The sequence below is a fragment of the Vitis riparia genome, chromosome 3 (genome assembly GCF_004353265.1).
Source record: "Vitis riparia cultivar Riparia Gloire de Montpellier isolate 1030 chromosome 3, EGFV_Vit.rip_1.0, whole genome shotgun sequence".
NCBI classification, from domain to species: Eukaryota; Viridiplantae; Streptophyta; class Magnoliopsida; order Vitales; family Vitaceae; genus Vitis; species Vitis riparia.
Window position 1 is genome coordinate 3,632,928 of NC_048433.1, and position 20,530 is coordinate 3,653,457.

The 20,530-nt window shown below is 33.9% G+C and overlaps 1 protein-coding gene across 1 annotated transcript; it reads left to right on the plus strand.

Annotated features, from left to right (window-relative positions):
• Positions 1-4,632: 4,632 nt before the first annotated feature.
• LOC117911097 (guanine nucleotide-binding protein subunit beta-2) lies at positions 4,633-19,408 on the plus strand. Its single transcript, XM_034825283.1, has 6 exons — positions 4,633-5,078; positions 5,177-5,271; positions 6,315-6,739; positions 10,668-11,025; positions 12,221-12,334; positions 19,004-19,408. Exons 1-6 carry the CDS (start codon positions 4,973-4,975, stop codon positions 19,037-19,039), a joined length of 1,134 nt encoding a protein of 377 aa, XP_034681174.1. The 5' UTR covers positions 4,633-4,972; the 3' UTR covers positions 19,040-19,408.
• Positions 19,409-20,530: the final 1,122 nt, after the last annotated feature.

Genomic DNA, 20,530 nt, shown 5'->3' on the forward strand with positions numbered 1-20,530 from the left:
GGGAGACTTAAGGCTGCTGCAACAATTTGTTTGGTGTTTTGGATGGTCGTAGGGCAGTCCAGTGCGGCTTCCAAATGCTACAAGGAATGCTATTCACTTTGTCTACCCCGACTTCATGATCCTTTGATGTGCCAACTACGATGTGACGTACAATGTAGTGGGGGATCTCCTTCACACACCCTCATTCACTCTTGCGAATCTAGTTGTGCATCCAAATTTTGCGGCGATCAAAAGCTTGGTACTTTCTCTCTTTCGTGGAAAGTGTGTTTTCATGCTCTTATTAAAAAAAAAAAAAAATCCATAAAATAAGAATCTAGATTTATAAAATCCAAACTTTTTATATCTATATACAAATAATTAAAATTTTGTATATTTTTCAATCAAGAGCGATTGTCTTATGAAAACAATTTTCTATTTTTAGAATAAAAAATTAGAAAATATATTTGACAATAAAAAACTATTTTATGTCATTTTTATTGTTTTTACAAAATAATTATACAAACATATAAAATAATTAAAAAAACTGTATATAAAAATTATTTAAAAATAAGTTAAAAACCATTTAAGTTTTCAAATAGTTTTTTTAAACAAAATATTAAAAATAATTTTTAAAATCTATTCTAAAAAATTGTTTTTAGAGATATTTTGAAAAATGATTACCAAATAAATCCTTATTTTTTATCATTCAGGTGTTATCTTTTAATAATATAAATATTAATTTTGACCATCTTAGATATCATCTTTAATATATGAATATAAAGAGTTAGAATTTTATTATTAATTTCATAATTATTATGTAGAAATACATTTTTCCCTCTCATTTTCTCTCGATGTTTCATCTTATTGCTTTTCATGTTTCTTTTTGGCTAGGGGTCACAAAACATGAAAGCTGTGTGGAGGGTTGTACCAAGATGTGCAACAAGAGCCATTTGTTGCCCTAGTTTCTCACAAGACTTATATCTTTTTGGGTATTAAGTTGTCTACTAAATAAATAAATTTGTGAGAACAAGTTACTTTAATCCTACTCTCTTGTTTGGCTTTAATGAATAATCTTATTTGAATCTTCTCATCTTCTCAATCCAATGGAATTTGGGATTGGTAAACAAAGCAACCAAAGAACACCCACTCACTACAATAGTATGTAAATAAAAAAATAAAATTATATTATATTATTCAATGTATAAAAATAATTTTCATATTTTAAATTTTTTATTGAAATTAATTTTTTAATCAAATTTCTTTTTTCTTTTAGCAAAAATAAGTTGTATAAAAGACAAAAAAATTATGATATATGGGATCCTATATCCTAAAAAAAGTTGGACTACTATTTATTTTATTTCATATTTGATTAATATAAGATATGATAAATGATTAGATAATTTGTCTTATCCAGTCACCAACCAAATATAGAATAAAATATATTATTTTATTTTCTATCAATCTCCTGTTATGTCCAACCAAGGGGGTAAGGGTCGTTTGAGATAATTTTTTTTAAAAAATAACTTTCATCTTAAGCCATCTTTCTTATTTCAAATGTTTTAAATTGAAAATAAAAGACAAAATAAAAAGTAAAAATAAAAAATAAAATGGATAAAGTGTATTGCATGCACTTATGTACAAATAATTACAAAATAAAAATCCTATAAAAATAATTTAAGTTTCATATACTCATCGGTCATAAATAGTACCTAGAGTGATCAAGTGTAGTATCTATATCATTAAAATATAATACTATGTATTTGCATGTATTATGTAAAAATAATTATAAAATAAGAACTCTTTATAAATAATTTAAGTTTCATGTACTAGGTCAAAAATAGTACCTAGGATGATAAAAGTTAATATCTATATCATTAAAATGTAGTATTATCTTTGACAAAAAAAAGTGCATGAAATGATAATTGTTTTTAGATAAGCTTTTGAAATTCATATTTAATAAATTAGGTTTCTATTTTATGGTTTTTTTTGTATGAGCGTATAAAACACACTTTTCCCATAAAAGAGACAAAATGGAATTTTTTTTTTTAGTGAAGAACTAATCTCACTTTTAATAAGTGAGACAATTTGTTTAATTACTTATAATTCATTACGTCAGGCAATAGATTCAATATATATAAAAAAAAAAAAGGGTTATTTGGTTAGATGGGTCAAAATAACCTCAATATTTGCAAATCTAACCCATCAGTCAAAAAGCAAAATAATAATAATAATAAAATTTGATTGAGACAAAAATGCCCTTCCTTTTATTTCCCTCAAATACTTGCAACTTCTCATCTTCTGCTTCATTTAACATTTTACAGAATGACTTATAATCTTTTCCTTCAGAAACCATAAAAAAATTTATCATCATCTTCTTCTACTTCATTATCTTATTTTGGTGCAAAGAACGGAAAACTCATATCTTTTTCTCCTTCATTTACCGAATGACTCCTCATCTTTCATCTTCTTCTTCTATTTCATTATCTTCCTTGGTACATAGAATGGAAAGTTCATTTTTCTTTCAAAAGCCCTATAAAATTTATCGTTTATCCTCTCATCATCTATTTCATTCCCAATCCCTGGAAAAATTATCTCATCTCATTTTATTCTCTCGTCTATCCTCTTATCCTCTCATTTTATTTTATTTTTGGTCAAATTATCTCATATTGTATCTTCAAGCACGATGAAGAAAACGAGTTAATTGAAAAGTGATAAAAGAAAAAGGTTAAAAATGGTAGTGAAAAAGCAAAAATCCCAATTGTGAATAGAAAAAGCAAAAATTATGATTGTGAACTTAATTGTGGTTAAGTTCTTTATTAATGCAACTTAATTATTGTTAAGTTCAAGTGAAAATTTTGATAGTGAACTTAACTATAGTTAAATTATTTGTTAATACAACTCAACTACTGTTAATTTCATATGAAAATTCTGATTATGAACTTGATTGTGGTTAAGTTATTTATTAATGCAATTCAACCACTGTTAAGTTCATGTGAAAATTCTAATTGTGAATTTAACTATGGTTAAGTTTTTTATTAATGCAACTCCATAATAGTTAAATTTATGTTACTATAATGATTGTCAACTTAACCATAATTAAACTTAATCAATTAATTTATATGATAAAACTAAAACATTGACTTAAAATTTCAATCCATCATTCAAAAAAAATTGCTTTAAGCATATACATCACAAATTCCTTCATGACCATATACAAATAATAATAATAATAAATAAATAAAAATAAATAAATAATGTAGATACATAGTTAAATCATCCCAAAAAAACAACTTCTATGGTAACATTATTAAAGTGATTGTTTGTAAGAAGAATTATTGGATACTAATATTGCTCTCAACAATATTGACACAACCATGTTCATCTCTAGGATGTAATGGGATTGGTTGTTCGCATGTTTTTCAATTATGCCCATAATCACCATATCTACCACAACATCGTGTGTGCTTAACCTCCTTACTTTAATGAATTCTCTCATTTTTTGGTCTTTCTGTTGGTTGCCGACTTTTTTGTGGTAGTACAACTCTCCAATGAATGTCTTCCGGAATGCGATACACAACTCAACTAGATCTATGTGATACATAACTCTCATTAATTCATGATATGATATATTATTCTTCACTGTAATGTCTTTACCTTCACTTCCTTTAAAGTGGTATGTGTTTTCATCTTGTACCCTATTCCCTTTATACAAAAACATTATTCATACTTTATCAACCATTGCAAAAATAAATATTTCAAACTATCATGTTAAGTATGAAATAGTATAACATATGATATACTTTTATTAAGTTTCAACTATAGATTATGTAATAAATCTTAAAACGTATATTTATATTTTTATTAAATGATTCACTACATAATAATATGTCAACAATTCAATATCAATTTGTAGTACAGTTATCTAAAAACAGACTTTTGCTTTGAATAGCAACACATAAACTCAACTTATGTTAAGTTAAACCTTACAAATAGTAAAATTTGTTGTTCAATGCAGTAATGCAACACTTCCCATAAATCAAAGATCCAACGAAACAATATATTACAATGCCTATTAATCATACGAGCAATACAAAAATCATAATAATTTTTCATGCATGTGATTTATTGCTTACCATTATTTAACATTGCCATATGGATAAATCTTTTCAACTTCTTTTGAACGAACTTTTCACTTTTTCATAATTAACAATTCAGTCTTTGTTTTTTACCATAATATTTTGAATTTTCAGGAAACAAAAAGAAATAAAATGATAATATAAAAAAGAAATTATTGGTTGCTTACATTTTTTTTTGTTTTTTTATGATCAAGAATAAAGAATAAATGAAATAATGGTGAGAACTTAGGCTTATTCTTGCCGGAAAACAAAAAGGAGTAATTAGTAACCAAATAAAAAGATAAAAACCTAATTTACTATAAAAATAGAGGGAAATGGAAAGTTACGGAAAAAGAAGGGTATTTTTGTCTTAATCGAGTCAACTTTTCTATTTTCATGAGTGAGTTATACTCATGGATAGGGGGATTATTTTGACTCATATAACCAAATAACCCAAAAAAGAAAGAAAGAAATAAAAAAAACAACAGCAATAACCACGAGTTTAGGCCAAACTTGGATACCCTGAACCTGGCTACACAGGAACGAAGCTCCCACAATCTGACGCCGTTTGTCAACTACTTCATCAGGGACACAGAGGGCACGTGTCCACCACAACTGCGCCCTCACGAGGAAACGAGCCACCTGGTACAGCGTGGGAGCTGGCGGCGTCAGTCAACAACCTCACCACCACCACCACCTCCACCACCTCCTCCTCTTCCGTCACCTATAAATCTTACTTCGCTTTGCGCTTTCTGTACATTAAACTAAATTTTGCTCAAATCTCCTCATCAGCAAAACCTAAATTTCATTTCTCAGAAATTAAGACTTAAAGCGAAGCTTTCTTTAATGGCGAGGGGAAACTGTTAAGAGTATTAAATATGTCTGTAGCGGAACTGAAAGAGCGCCACATGGCGGCCACCGAGACGGTGAACTCTCTCAGAGAACGCTTGAAGCAGAAGCGACTTTTGCTTCTAGACACTGATGGTTTGATTCTTGTAGTTTCTAATTTGTTTTTTGTCTTTTTGTTTGGTTTTATGTGGTCGGAGTTTGTAGATCTGATGGATTTTGCGGTGAATTTACAGTGGCGGGATACGCAAGGACACAGGGGAAGAGTGCGGTGACCTTAGGACCGACGGATCTGGTGTGCTGCAGGACGTTGCAGGGGCATACGGGGAAGGTTAGGGTTTCATTTTTTGTTTCGGACAGCGAAAAATTGTGTTTTGTTTGCTTTTTGCAGTGGAATTTCATCAATTTTGCTTCTGAAAAAGCAAGAAATAGATGAACTGTACCAGTTTGATTGTGTTGCAAAATTTAAATTTAGGGCCATGAATTGCAAAGTGGCAATATTTAGGGGGTTGAAGGAAGGAGGCTATACTAAGTCATAAACGCAATTCGAGGTGATATGTTCATTGGGATTTATTAAGATGTAGAGGTGTAAACCTGAATGTAGAATCCCCTCAATGAAATTCTTAGCTTCATGTTGCGTTCATTGTGAAGATTTCAGTACTAGAGTGTGGGATTTCCTGGGAGATACACGCTTTCTGCTTATATATCTTGTTTGAGCTTCTTGACTGATTAGGAGTGCCTCAAGGCTTTAGGCCTTGCTTGGTTCCTGAAAGGTATTAAGGAAAGGGGTAAAATGTTTTTCCTTATGTTTGGATGTCATGGAAAAAGGTAAGAAAAAAAATTCCAAGGAAAAATAGTAGGGAAAAAGTTAAAAGATTTTTCTCCCCATTTTTCATAGATCATGGTGAAGAAATTTGGGGAAAGTGCATTTTTCGACAATTTAATTTTCTTTCCATAAGCAACCAAACAAGAGAAGTTTATAAAATTTTCTTATCTCTTTTTTTTATTTTCTTATATTTTTGCTTTCCATTTTATTTCCGTGAACCAAACAAAGCATAAATATTTCCAGCTTCTGGAGTGGATAAGTTGAGAATATTTATGGTAAGTAATGGGTTTCTAGCCGCTTTCCAATAAGTGCTTTAAACTATCATGTTTCACCATTTTTTTTTTTGCCTGACCTTTCTAATTGACTTCTAAGCTGAAAGAAGTTTATGTCATGTATTTGGCTATTAACACTGTAATAATATGATGCCACTTCTAAATGGTCTCTTACCCTTTCGGGATCTCTTGTATATTTTGTAGTTTCAATCTTTTCTATGAGAAACAACTTCATGCATAATGGGGTTTGGGAGCTTAATCTAAGAAATTTGCCAGGTGTATTCATTGGACTGGACTACAGAAAAGAACCGAATTGTCAGTGCTTCGCAAGATGGCCGGTTAATAGTTTGGAATGCCCTGACAAGCCAGAAAACTCATGCCATAAAGCTGCCTTGTGCATGGGTCATGACATGTGCTTTTTCTCCGAGTGGGCAGTCTGTTGCCTGTGGCGGTCTAGATAGTGTATGCTCAATCTTCAATCTGAATTCCCCCACAGACAAGGATGGCAATTTAGCAATATCAAAAATGCTTAGTGGACATAAGGGTTATGTGTCCTCTTGTCAGTATGTCCCAGATGAGGACACTCACCTAATAACCAGTTCTGGTGATCAGACATGTGTTCTATGGGATATTACTACAGGGCTCAGAACTTCTGTGTTTGGAGGTGAATTTCAATCTGGACACACTGCTGATGTATTGAGGTAAATGAGGTGCTTTTAAAATGTTACAGAGCTAATTTAGTTTTTCTTTCTGTTCCTGAAGGAAATGCTATTCAAATGGAGAAATTTTATCCTTTACTCTCTTTGCATAGTCATAGGATCTGCTCATTTAACTATTGAACATTTTTATTAATTTTATGAAACAAGGTGAAAAAATTTAATTCTTGTTGTTGAATTCCTTATATGAATTGTGCTATTAATCTTTGTTTAAGGTTGCCATATGGAGGAAACTTGGATTTGTATATTGCTATGCTATAATTTGACAGCTTAATTAGATTTCTTTGAAATTAACTCTAGAAACTGTAGAGTTCAGAATTATTTTTAGTGAAATTACAATGTATTTAACTTGTTATATATGTAAGAGAGGATGCATTAATCAAAACATGGAGGAGATAAAATCAAATCCTTGTTGAATTAGAAAATCATGACATGATATTTTGTAAATTAGTAATTTTTTCACTGGTTTTGATCCAGTATTCCATCGGTTCTCAACACTTCATTGCAGTGTTTCATTGTTCAATAATTTTGTTTTGTCTTGTCTTTTCTGTTAATATGTGAGAAAAGATTTTATTAGATAAGTGCCTGACAAAAAGAGGGGGCCCAACTCGTGTACATGGGGGTTATATGGGGAAAAGCAACGCAAGGGCTCAAAACACTACAGAGTCTTCAATCAGTGTATGAAATCCAACAGTGACAAGGGCTAACATATATGAACTGATGGCACCATGGAAACATGGTAGAAACAAGAAGGGCTTTAAGTGATTAACTGAACGCTGTCCCCTAAAAAATATGCAGTTATGTTCTTGCCAAAGAGTTTTTTAAAAAAGGGCATAAAGGAGCAATTCTCTAAGCCTTTTCCCTCTTTTTCCCCACAAAGCTCCAAGTCAATTCAATAAGATTTCTTTCACTGTACTAAGAAGCACCCATGAAACACCAAATATAGAGAACGAAGGCAACCACAAAGTCCTTCCTTTTCCACAATGGATGAGAGGATGATTGGCTGATTCCCATTCACATTTGCATAGACAACAACAATTTTCCAGAGGTTATCATCTTGTTTTGAGTTTGATCCAAAGTCAAAATTTCACCCCATACAACTTCCTAGGTTAAAAAGGCCACCTTTGTGGGAGCCTAAGAACCCCAAGCATCTTCTGGATGAAACAAGGTTCCATCATTTGATGACTCCAAAGTTGCATTGAAAGACTCTGTCCTTGGAAACCTCCCACAACAACTTATCATCTCTGTCACTAAGCCAAATCTTAGAAATACATATCAAAAAAAGAAAAAACTATAAATCTTAGAAATTCCTAAAGAAGCAACTATTCTGTGCTCTTCTCTACTTGAAGACTCCCAAACTTCAACAACTAAAGCCTTCTTAGAAGCTAAAATAGAATAAAGAGAGGAAAAAGATATACACAAAGGTGAGTTACCACACCGAACATCCTTTCAAAACTTAGCTCTTTTGCCATTACCCATTGTAATTTTGATTCTAATTTTTAATTACCTCCACCCTTTTTTTGATTGTTTTCCACAAACCAACCCTATACTTGTCCCTTCCTATACAAGAGCACCGACCTTCTAGCTCCTCCCCATATTGCCCCAAAATACTCTTACCTCCGAAGGTGATTCATTTCTAGAATTTCCAAAACCATTTTCCACGAAAAGCTTTATTGACAAAGGATAAAACTTTGATACTGTTGATGTCCTATTTTGTAAAATCCACAAGGACCAATCATAGTGTACTATGTGTTTAATATTTGCCATGTGAGCTCCATCATGACACCACGTGTCTTGGTGCATAACAAGACATACTCAAGACCATTTATGATTGTAGGGTGTCTCAACCTTGATTTCCAATGCATGGACGAATCCAGCTAGCCTATGCCAAGGGGGGTCTCCTATTCTACCTCTTGGTAAAGGTGACACTAGGAGCACGTGAGAGAGTTGATTGTTTCACTCCTATTATAGGGAGGATATTTTCTTCAAAGTATTTGTAGTCAGATGATCTCTTACATCCCCTCGAAGGTGTCAACCTTGACACAGCGCCCTGATGCTAAAACCTATAAAAAAAAACAGTCTGGTGCTAATACAATTGTCTGAGTTAAGAGCAAGGTTTGAGGAGTCCAAAATGGACTTGGCACATCTCGATGGAACTAGTCTTCTCACCATGAAGCGCTTTGGGATTCGTTTGAGGGTTGTGATTTGGTGGCTAGAGTTGTAGGTTTGCCAAGGTGGGGTTAACATGCATCGAATTTGTCTTGATCAGAATGAGGGGGGAAAGCTTCCACATCATCATTAATGTATTAATGAGGGAGTTATTATTTTGAAACGCTATAAAAAGGCTTTATTTCCTACCAAACTAAAATGGAGGATTTTCCCTCTCACTCTGCTCCACTCTTTCCTCAAGCTCTTGACACCTCACTATCCCACGTGGTTGGTCTCCTATAGAATAGAACCCTACAGAAACAGATACCAAGGCCTTCATTCTTTTTATCCCTACAAATTATTAACTAGTTTGCTATAATGGGGTTTCTTTTCAAGAGCTCCACCTCTTTGAAGGAAATCAATTTGAATCTTTTCAAATCTCAAGCATACCATCCCAGAATTGACAAGCAAGGACATGAAGGAGTACTTTGTAAAAAAGTGAGTTTCCCACCCTTTGAAAGGTATGGTTGTTCTCATGAAGCTAGTTTTTATGAAACTTCTCCTCCACCACCTCCCAAATTCTGGAGGACTTGTATGGAGCAACCCAATAAAAGCATTGGATAAGTGGAAGGCAACTTACCTATTCTATAGCTCAACAAAGAAGCCAACTCTTCTACATTTGGAATATCCTTACTAAATGGATTTGCTCTTCTATAGTTTAACTTCCAGACCAGAGAATGCCTCAAACCAAAATGGATGTCCCATTACTTCAAACATTTTCCCATGCTACTCTATATGATATGATTCTTTTGATTGCCTTCACAGAATTTCATGGGCAAACAAACAGGCTTTGGCCTAAACATCTAACATACATAAATGCAACTAATGTGCATATAAATATGACTAAACTGGGTGCACTGGAGCATATATGCCTTCAGATAAACATAGAACACATATATGCCTACTTTTAGATGTACATGTGTGTGGTTATGCATGTATGTATATATATGAAACTCTTGTAAGATCTATATATGCATTTTCAATAGAAAATGATGTGTAGATACGTTTCTCATCATACCCACATCCATTGCAACACAAGGTCACATGTGCCCCAGCACATATACTGATATAAGTGCTTTCTTAAAATCACTGCTAACAGTATCACATTTTTGCTTCACTCTGTGTATTTCTGTACTTGAATTGAAGCACATTCACTGATGAGAAGCAAAATAAATGTTAATCATTTCCAGACAATTTTAGTATTATGTGTGTGTGCAGATTCACATGTCTGCAGAACTTTATTGTTATGTGTGTATATGGACATGTGCATGTTTCTCATCATTTCTTTTAGTGGCAGCAATAGTCTTTGCAAAAGATTATCACTATAGCCCCTTCAGTTAAAGCTTATGCATGGAATATCTGATTTTATTTGTTAACTATTGCAAGTTATGATATCTATCAAAAAGGAAAAACTATTGCAAGTTATGATGGATCACATCATTACCATAACACCTCTTAATGCATTAAAATTTACTTTTTTCACAGTTCATAAGACTTAATGCTGGATTTCATATTTTCATTTTTAATTTCTAGCTCCTAATTTGATTTTGGGCATTGTGTTGGATTGTGATACTAAAATGTGTATAGGAGAGGCAAGAGATGAGTAAGTCTTAATGTGAGTATGCTGCAGCTGAAACTTTTTTCAGTTTAACATGGTGTTTTGCTCGAGGCTTTCTTACTATATTTTTGTTTTGCATTCTTTCAGTGTCTCAATTAGTGGATCAAACTCAAGAATGTTTGTATCTGGTTCATGTGATGCAACTGCCCGTTTGTGGGACACTCGTGCTGCAAGTCGAGCTGTGCGTACATTTCATGGCCATGAGGGAGATGTTAATACTGTGAGGTTCTTTCCAGATGGCAATAGATTTGGGACTGGCTCAGACGATGGAACTTGCAGATTATTTGACATCAGGACAGGTCACCAACTCCAAGTATATTATCAAGAACATGGTGATAACGAAGTCCCACACGTGACCTCCATTGCATTCTCCATATCAGGCAGACTTCTCTTTGCTGGATACTCAAATGGGGATTGCTATGTCTGGGATACTTTATTGGCAAAGGTATATGGTTCTTGAATCCTAGTTGTAGGGCTCTGTCCACCTTTATGTAAATATATCTTTGCACCATCCATCTATGCATATTATATATGTATACAAACTCATGTTGGTTAGTTGGTTAGGCCCTAGTCAACATTGTTTCTTCATTTTTATGCACAACTGTATAATTTGTCTCCTTTGTTTCTTGAAATATTTTATGTTTATTTCACTGTCCTTGTATGAGATGATCTTTACTGCTGTATCATTTTTCATAGTTGTTTCACCATATACATATGGGCATTTTGCCTGGTCAGGCTTTTGGGGATTACTTTCTATGATTTTTCATGCCAGTGCCTGAATTCAGATGGAAACCTAGGATTTGCTGGATTTGCATATTTCTTTTAGTTGACAGTCCCTTCAAGGAAAACCTTAATAATTATTTAAGAAAGCTCTCAACAAGAAAGAGAGGTACCCAAGTGCCATCCTCTCTTGAGAAGAACTAATACAATATCCCTATGTCAACTGCATACTAAAAAGTGTTGCCTGGAAAAGTTAACTGCTTCTTCTTCTTTTTTCTTTTTTCTTTTCCCATTTTCAATCCATTGAAATTGAGAAATTCAAAATCATTACTAGAAGCAGAGCAAGCACAGTGGCACACTTCCTATTTCTTTCAAGTCAGAATGTGATCTTGGGTGGTCTTTATTAAAGACTGCAATTTTGTTGTATTTATCTTTTCTGTCTTGAGATTTATGTACATCATTTTCTGTACTTTTTTAGTTTACACTATGTAATATTATTATTTCTGTCAATCATATCACTTATGCATGGCCATGAACTTGCTGGAATCAGGCTTTCATCATTACAATTTTTGTTGCTCCATGCAGTTACCTTAACTAAGCACAGGTCTAAGTGAATGGATGCTTTAAATAAAAAATAAAAATCCACACATACACACACAGAGCATGAGAGCAGGAAGAGTGGCAGGTGGATTCCTTCACCTTTGGCGAAATCCATGATAATGTGTCTAGGAGAACCACATGAAACGAAACTGGCAGTTTGAGCTTTCTCTGTTCTTTATTTTAAAAGCAAGCGAAAAGCGTGTCTCCATTCTTTTTTCCCCTTGATATGTGTTATGCATTCTGTGTAAGTGCTTTGATAAATTTTAGATAAGGCATGATAGAGGATAAAATCATATTAGTTACTTGATTCTTCATGACAGGTGGTTCTGAACCTGGGATCTCTCCAAAACTCACATGATAGTCGGATCAGCTGTTTAGGTTTGTCAGCTGATGGGAGTGCCTTATGTACAGGAAGTTGGGACACAAACCTTAAGGTTAGTTCTTTAAGCCATACTTTTATCTATACTATGCTACTTAATCAAGGGAACTCTCCTTGTGGATGAATAATAGGAATTGTCATAATTTTTTAAGTGGAAGGAAAGGATGGTAAAAGAATTAGTTTGGGGAATTCAAACTTTGTCAACTCTCTTCGTACTGCTTGGAATAAACCATTACCCTTCAAACTCTCACAGGCGGATAACTGAAAAATAAGTGGAGGAAAATAAATGATAGCGAATGAGTAATGCACAGTGCATAGCATGTGCCTCACCTCTAGTTCCATGTGGTACCTTGTATTAAGTATAGCATGCATACCTCTTTTTAAGAAATTTCCCTGTATGTGTTTGTTATTATAACTTGATTGGATGAATATTATCTGCTGCTAGATATTTAATGCAAATAAAGAAGAAGAAGCTAACAGTTAACTGCCCTTAGAAATTTTGGTGTCTTTAATCTGGATGTATTTTGTGCACCATCTCTGCAAAATGAGATTCAGATTTGGTCTTACATGAATTAGAAGAAATTTTTTCTTGCAAGTTAGTTTTATTCAACTGTTTGCAGAACATTAATTTTTAAAAGATAGTGTAGTTTTTGCTACTTTTTACTTTTATTCATATCAACAAACGTAGATCAAAAAAGGGAAATACAAAAATATACTGGGGGAAATTGAAAACTAACTGTAGAAAGAAATTACAAGCACAAAACCTTATAGGTGTTCATACTAGCTCTTTAATTTCAAAAGGCTTACTATTAGTAATTTCAATAGTCTTGTAAAGCTTTATTTATAGAGCTAGGACTTTCATAATGTACACTGGCTTCAAAGTACTCACTCATTATCTTTAATGTTATTGGACCTCTTTGATCTAGTAACTGATCAATTGCTTGCACAATTGATTAGGTTGTGCTTCAACAAATGTGCCTCATTATTAATTATCTTCAAAATTTGTGATGTAGGACCTTCAGTTAGTACTTAGTTGATTGGGAGGTTTAGTTCAGGTTTAGTTGATTGGGGTTCGTATGCCCCTCTTAGAACTCCTTTTTTTTGCATGGGAAGCAGTTTGGGGGAAAATTTTAACAGTAGACATGTTAATGAAGAGGGGTTGGTCCATGGTCAACAGGTGTAGCCTTTGTAAAGACAATGAGAAATCGGCGGACCACATTCTGATTCATTGTGGTAAGACAAGGAAGCTATGGACTTTGTTACTATCTTCTTTTGGACTGGTATGGGTGTTCTCGGCCTCAGTGAGAAATCTGCTTCTAGAATGGAAAGTTAAGGGGCTAGGGAAGAAGAGGAGAGCGGTTTGGAGATTGGTGCCTATTTGTCTTTTTTGGTGTATTTGGGGAGAGCGAAATTGAAGAACATTCCAAGAGGAAGACATGTCAGACCCTTGTTTGAGGAGCTTCTTTTTTCGGTCTCTTCTAGAGTAGTTTCAGCAGTTTTTGGATTTAGACTCTCCTTTTCTGAATTTTTTGGGTGATTGGTATGATGACTAGCTTTTTACCTCTCTAGGTTTTTTCTTTCTTTTTGCAGTCTTGTTTTGGCTCTCTTTGTATATTGCTTGTATATGTAAAGTGTGCCCCCTCTTTTGGCGTTTTATCAATTCAATTTGTCTTTGTCTATGAAAAAAAATAATAATAATCTGAAGGAATAAATTTAGAGTTGTGAGTTGACAACAAAAAAAACTGAAGAAGTTTAAACTGAGTCAAGGGAATGAGACAGAGGTACTAATCTAAGTGTTTATATTCAGGCAAACCCTCCAACTAGACTCTTGGGGCTGTAACTGCATATGCAATGGGTTTTATGAATTCAGAGGCGAAGATCAATAAAACAAGGTCACAGAGGCTAGTTTGGATTAGAATGGAATAGAACATAAAATCCATAAAGCAGATATGGTAGATTGGAGAATGGTGGGGAGATGGGAAATGTATGATTCAGTATATAGGGTTCTTAGCAATCAGGGACCTGACAGGGGAAAAGCATCAAACAATCCAAAAAAAATTTATGTGCTTTAGCAAACTATAAACTCTTTAAAATTTGTGCTTTTTTTTTTGTAAGGCAAATATCAAATGTATATTAATAGCACCTAACAAAAAGATGCGTAAAATCATACATGGGGTATACAAAAGTGCCAAAAGGTAAACCAAAGCTAAGAGATAAAAAAAAAAAAAAAAACTCCTTTGCCTTACTTAGAGCCTGACCAATCAATAAAGTCTAACATGCAATAGATTAACTGATAAAATTAATTAACTTGAAGAATTACAAACTTCCAACCCAATATATCCTTTTTAAAAAAAATTAATTAACAAGGAAAATTATCTAATAAATTAACTAACATCAAGTATTTAATAAACTAATATGCAATAGATTAACTAATAAAATAAACTATTTTTTCCTATCAAAAAATAAAATAAAATAAACTAATTTTAAAAAGAAAAAAAGGAACTATAAATTAAGGTATCAAAAACTAACCTTATTACCAATCAAAAATTAAACTCAAACTAGCTACAATATAAATTCAAACTAACTATCAAACACTAAAATTTAAACTAACTAAATATTTATTAAAAACTGAAATTTAAGTTAAAAGAAACTAAAAACAAACTAATCTATATCAATCATGAAATATCTACTATTTTCTAAAACCTAAATTTCATAAAATAGAGTTAACCAAATTAAACAAATAGAATTTTTTATGGCACATAGACTAAACAATGTCGATTAATCAATCTAGAAAAGAACTAGCTATTCTCTAAATTCTAAATATCATAAAATGAAGTTAACCAATTTAATCAAATAAAATTTATAAGGCACACAAATTAGAGAGTGCTAAAAAAGACCTCAAAAATAGAGTCTCCAAATGCCTTGAATCATCATTACCCAAATATTCAAAAATCATTCCATTGATGCTCGATCTCCAATCCCCCACTTAGAAAAAAGGATATGAAAAGTGGTTACCTCCTCATCTTTCTTGTTTGCATAGTGCATGCTCAGACAACAATGCACCATTCACATGGATTTTAGCCAAATAACTCCTCCTATGATGGCAGTTTGTTAGATTTTTTGGGGAGTGTTGCGAAGAGTCCTTTGGTTAAGGAGATGGTGGTTAGGGTTGAGGAGTTGGAGCCTTCTAAGGCCATAGAGTCCAAATGCGTTTCGATGGGGGAGGTGCCTAGTCCTGATAACCTTTCAAGGCAACTTGCCAATTTGAGTAGCTTTGTGGGGATGCTGGTTGCAGGTTTCAAAAAGGAGATTAGCTCCCTTATGTGGAAAATGGAGGCAAGAAAAGGACATGGGGTTAAGGTCTCAAGGGGAAAGAGGAATCCTTTCTCGTCATCCCAATTTGAGATAGAAATCAGAAAACTAGAATGCTCAGTTAATTACAATAGTTCTCCTCTCACGGTCACGGGAAGGAGGAGCAGTGGGGATTCAACACTTGTTTTGTGAGGTTGTCTTTTTGTTTCCAGTTTAGTTGAGGGATTTTGATTGCAAACTTGTTAAGGGGGCAGATCGTGTTTTTTCCAGGTTGTGTTTCAGTTGATGTAGGTTGAAGGTGTTCTCTGGTTTTGGGAGTTCCAATTAGGGATGGTCTAACTTTCTAAGGGGTTGGTTGTTGTTAGGGTGGTAGGCATTTGCTTTTCTTTTTTTTTTTTCTTGCTTGCTTTTTAGTGTTATTCGTATACTTTGTGTGTACTTTGATTCACTATTTTGCAAGTGCCTTTAATATATTCCTCTTATTTTACCTATCAAAATGGAACCTCTATTGGACCTTTTTAAAGCTCGAGGGGTTTGATGCAAGGAAATCCATTTTCTCCCTTTTTTATTTTGGCAATGAAGGCTCTTAGTAGTTCTTTTGAAGAGATTAGGGAGGGAGGCTTTATGGTAGGCCAAGGTAGGAGGGGAGGGGTAGTGAGGGAGTATAGGTATCCCACCTTTTGTTTGTAGATGACACACTTTCTTTAATGCTTGTGAAGAGATAATGATGCATTTATCCTAATGTTGTTTAAGGCAGTCTTCGGGCTAAAAATGAATCTAGCAAAAAGTGAGCTTCTTCCAATAGGGAGACCCCTGATGGGGAGGATTTGGCTTCTTTATTGGGATGTAAAATAGGAAAGCTTCCTTTTTCTTATTTGGTCTCATTAGGTGCATCTTTTAAGTTGTGGGCAGTTTGGGAGCTGGTGGAAAAAAGATTCATCAAGAGATTTGCCATGTGGAAGAGAGAATATTTCTCAAATGGTGGAAGGTTAACACTGATTAAAAGTACTCTGTCAAGTTTGTGAATATACTGTATGTCCCTATCCATCATTCCAAGAAAGATGTGCTTGAAACTTGAGAAGATTCAAAGAGATTTCCTTTGAGGAGGGGGAGCTCATGAGAAAAAACCTCATTTGGTGAAATGGTCACTGCATGCATCAATAAGAAAGGTGATTTGATCATTAGAAATTTAGGTATATTAAACAAGGCACTGCTTGGTAAGTGGAGGTAGAAGTATGCTTCAAAGAGGGAGCCCCTTTGGAAGCGGGTCATTGTTGAGAAGTATGGGGAAGTAAGGGGAGTGGAGGTGCTCATCTGAGGTAAGGGATGAGTAGGATGTCTGGGTATGGAAGGCAATGAAGAGATGGTGGGGGGATTCTAAAAGTAAAACTTGTTTTGAGGTGGGAAATGAAAGGGGAGTGAAGTTTTGGAAGGACACTTGGTGTGCTGATGCAACAAAGAGCTTCTCCCTCCCTTCATAGTTTGCCCTAGCCAACTCAAAGGATGCATGGGTTGTGGATATATGAGAGGAGTTAGGGGAGGAAGGGCATTGAAATCCATGTTTCTCAAGATAGTTTAATGAGTGGGAACTAGTAAGTATTGAGGTCTTGCTAAGAGGCTGCAAAAGTATTCAATGAAAAGGGGGTATGAAAGATAGATTGGTTTGGAAGGAATCAAATGGGAATTGTTTGCAGTCAATACCTCTTAGTTCTTACTCTTGTTTGGAGTCAGAAAGTGAAGGAATTTTTACAGTGAAGGTAGTGTGGAACACTTGGGTTCCAACAAAAGTAGGATTCTTTACTTGGGAAGGACTTTTGACTCCAAACCAGCGAAAAACAAGAGGATGAACTTTGACAAATAGATGTAATTTTTGTAAAATTGAGGAAAAATCAGCTGACCATGTCTACCATTATTGCTAAAATGAGAATGTTATGGCAATTGCTATTTTTGTTGTTTAAAGTTAAGTGGGTTTTGCCTTTTACAACCATAGAAATTTTATTGGTTGGGAACGTTTGTAGGGAGGAAGCGCATGATAGTACTGCCCCTTGATGCTTATTCTTGACCATTTGAAAGAAAGGAATGGTAGAGCTTTTGTCAATGGAGAACAAATGGATCAAGCTCCTAAACTCCTTTTTGTGCTCCCTGTGACACTGAGTTAGAAAGTCTTTAGACTGAGCCTTTATGGCTATTTTAAATTTTGTTGATTGGTTAGACATTTTTTTATGGAAGAGATGTTTTTTATTAATCTCTCCATCTTGTTCCCTTTTTGATACCTTTGTACACTCTGTATTTTGGCACATCTTTTTTTATTAGGCGCTGTTAAGTGTTGTTCGTATTTGCTGATTAAAAAAACCCATCTTTTACCCTATCACTTGGAGAAAACATTAGAATAACACTAAGCCAACAGTAAATAACACAACTGAAATTAAAGAAACACCTGCAATGAAAGAATACTAAGCACCAATTTAGCTGAGCTCCATCCCAAGTGGGACCTACACCATAATTCATGTTCTGTAATTTACGATTTGGGTTTCCATGCATCCCATTTGCCTTTCTACACCTCTGAGCTATGCCCTGATCAATATGTTATCAAACCCATTATTGTTCAGATGCAAGTGCAAAATCTCCAGTCGAGTAGCCAAGAGCAAGAAGTGTAACCTTGTTGACCATAGTTGATTGTTTGCAAGAGTTTTATCCTGGGCTGACATAACTTCGCTTTAACCATGAACATTTTAGACTTCCACTAGAACAATTACTAGTTTTCCTATTTTAACCCCATGTTATACACGATTATCCTTCCATTTTGCTTGTGAACGTTTGTCTTACAGGTATGTATTTCTTTTATGGTTTATATATATGATGATGTATAGGTTTGAACCTTGTCAAAGAATGAGGTTGGTTTGGAAATTATGAAGTACTACTAAATAATTAGGAAAAATAGAGCAGGGGTAGATTGGTTTTGTCAATGCATGGTCTTAAATGAGATTGATCTGGCTACAGATGGAGGTGTTTTTGACCTAAGATTGAAGGTTTTGAATGTAAACAAATTTTGTAGGTATTGCTATGGTTTCAGAAGTAGGGGGCATATCTTGGTATAATGGTAACTTGTAGGGTACTCAAGCTTGAAAGCAAAGATTTGGGTCTTTCAAACAGCAGGACTTGGTTGGGTTTACCTTTGTGTTTTGTTTGAGTTACTTGACCATGTCTGCTGTATTTAGCTAGAAGCTATAGTTTTGTTGTTCAGTACTTGTCTGCATTACGAGTTACAACTGTCAAGCTGAATATAGGTGTTAATAATGGGCATGTTTACTCTTTTATGTAAACTCTTTTTTTTCCTCTCCAAATGAGAATTCGCAGTGAAATGACTGCCTGCAATGAAATCTGAGCTCTGTTCTGCTTTACTTGGCTGCAGATTTGGGCTTTTGGAGGACACAGGAGAGTGATTTGAGTTGTTAAAGGAGAAAATGGCCTCCAAGTTACCTTCTGTCCCAGGTCCGTGGTTCTTATTGTATTTTCAGTGTAGTCCCTGGGGTCCCATTTTGTATTGAGTCGGTTACTGTGGGCTGAGGAACCATAACCGTGTACTGCTTCTTGTAATCCTCATTTGAAAAATTGACAGTTGGATTATTAGAGAGAAAAAAGGGGGAATATTGCTGGAGAACTTGGAACAGGAGGGGTTATTTGTTTGTTTATGTGCATCTACAAAAAAAACTTGCCTGATTTCTTTTTGTTCTTTGTACTTTTTCTTCTAGGTTGCCTTTTCTCTCTCCTTCATAAGCACCATATCAATGAAAGGACAGGCTTACTAATTAGGTTTCATTGCGAAATAATTAATTAGCTCCTCAGCCTTGCTGATATTATTGTTCTCAGTTCAATATCTGAATTGAGTGTGCCTCTTCAGTTCATCTTTCCACATGGATCGGGATCTTATTATTTTTCACCCATTATCTCATTGATACCGGCGAGACATTCCTAGCATTACCTACATTTCTAGTTAACGTTTATTTCCACCGGGTAACTTTTTGAGTACCAGTTTTGATCTGTGCCTTGCGGAGCAATAAGGAGACTCAGCCTGACAGTGATTCAAATTCTCTCTTAAATGAATTAGTTCCTTTTGTAATTGTTAGGACTGGTAGCACCTGTTAAGTCTCCAAAAGTGTGCGTCAATATTATGCCATGTGGAAGAAGTAAAACAGATTGGATGCTTACTTGTCATCATCTCAGCAAAATAAAATTGTCTTACTAGTAATTGAATGATTTGCATTAACATTAGGTTAGGTTTGGTTTCCAAAAGTAGCGGGGATAAAAGAAAAAAAAATCACATTCCCATGTTTAATAAAAAAAAATTAAATATAATTAAAATTTAACAAAAAATTATATATTTATAAATTATTTTATCTTTAGATAAAAAAATAAAGTAAATTATTTTATAATTCATTGAAGTTAAATCTATTCTTATTTTTCCTTATTTTTTCTTTGATTTTAGTTTTTTTCTCTATTTTCTTTTCTTGTATTTTTCTCCAACATGTCCATCCTTAATAATTTTAATCAGAACTGAAATAAATTCGATGAGTAAAATAAGGTTTGGAACAAAACAAGGCCCAAAACAAAGCTTTCTATTTGTAATTGAAGACTTATTTGATTCAGATCAACTTCATGAAGACTTCTTTGATTCAGATTCATTACTTCTAAGCTCTTTTGACGATTTAAGCGAGTATGAATCGTAGTTCATTCTATGTTCTAGAAATCATATTTTCCCTAAGGAGCTAGAATCCACATTAAGCAATTTAAGCTAGCAGATTTTGGTTCAGCAGTAAAATTCTAGATTTTACTCGAATAATTTTGATTATCAGAATTTTTTTTCTTTTTAGGTTGTCATGCACTCTCAACATTTTATAACTGGGATCACTAAAACTTTCCACTAAAAAAATATAAGGTA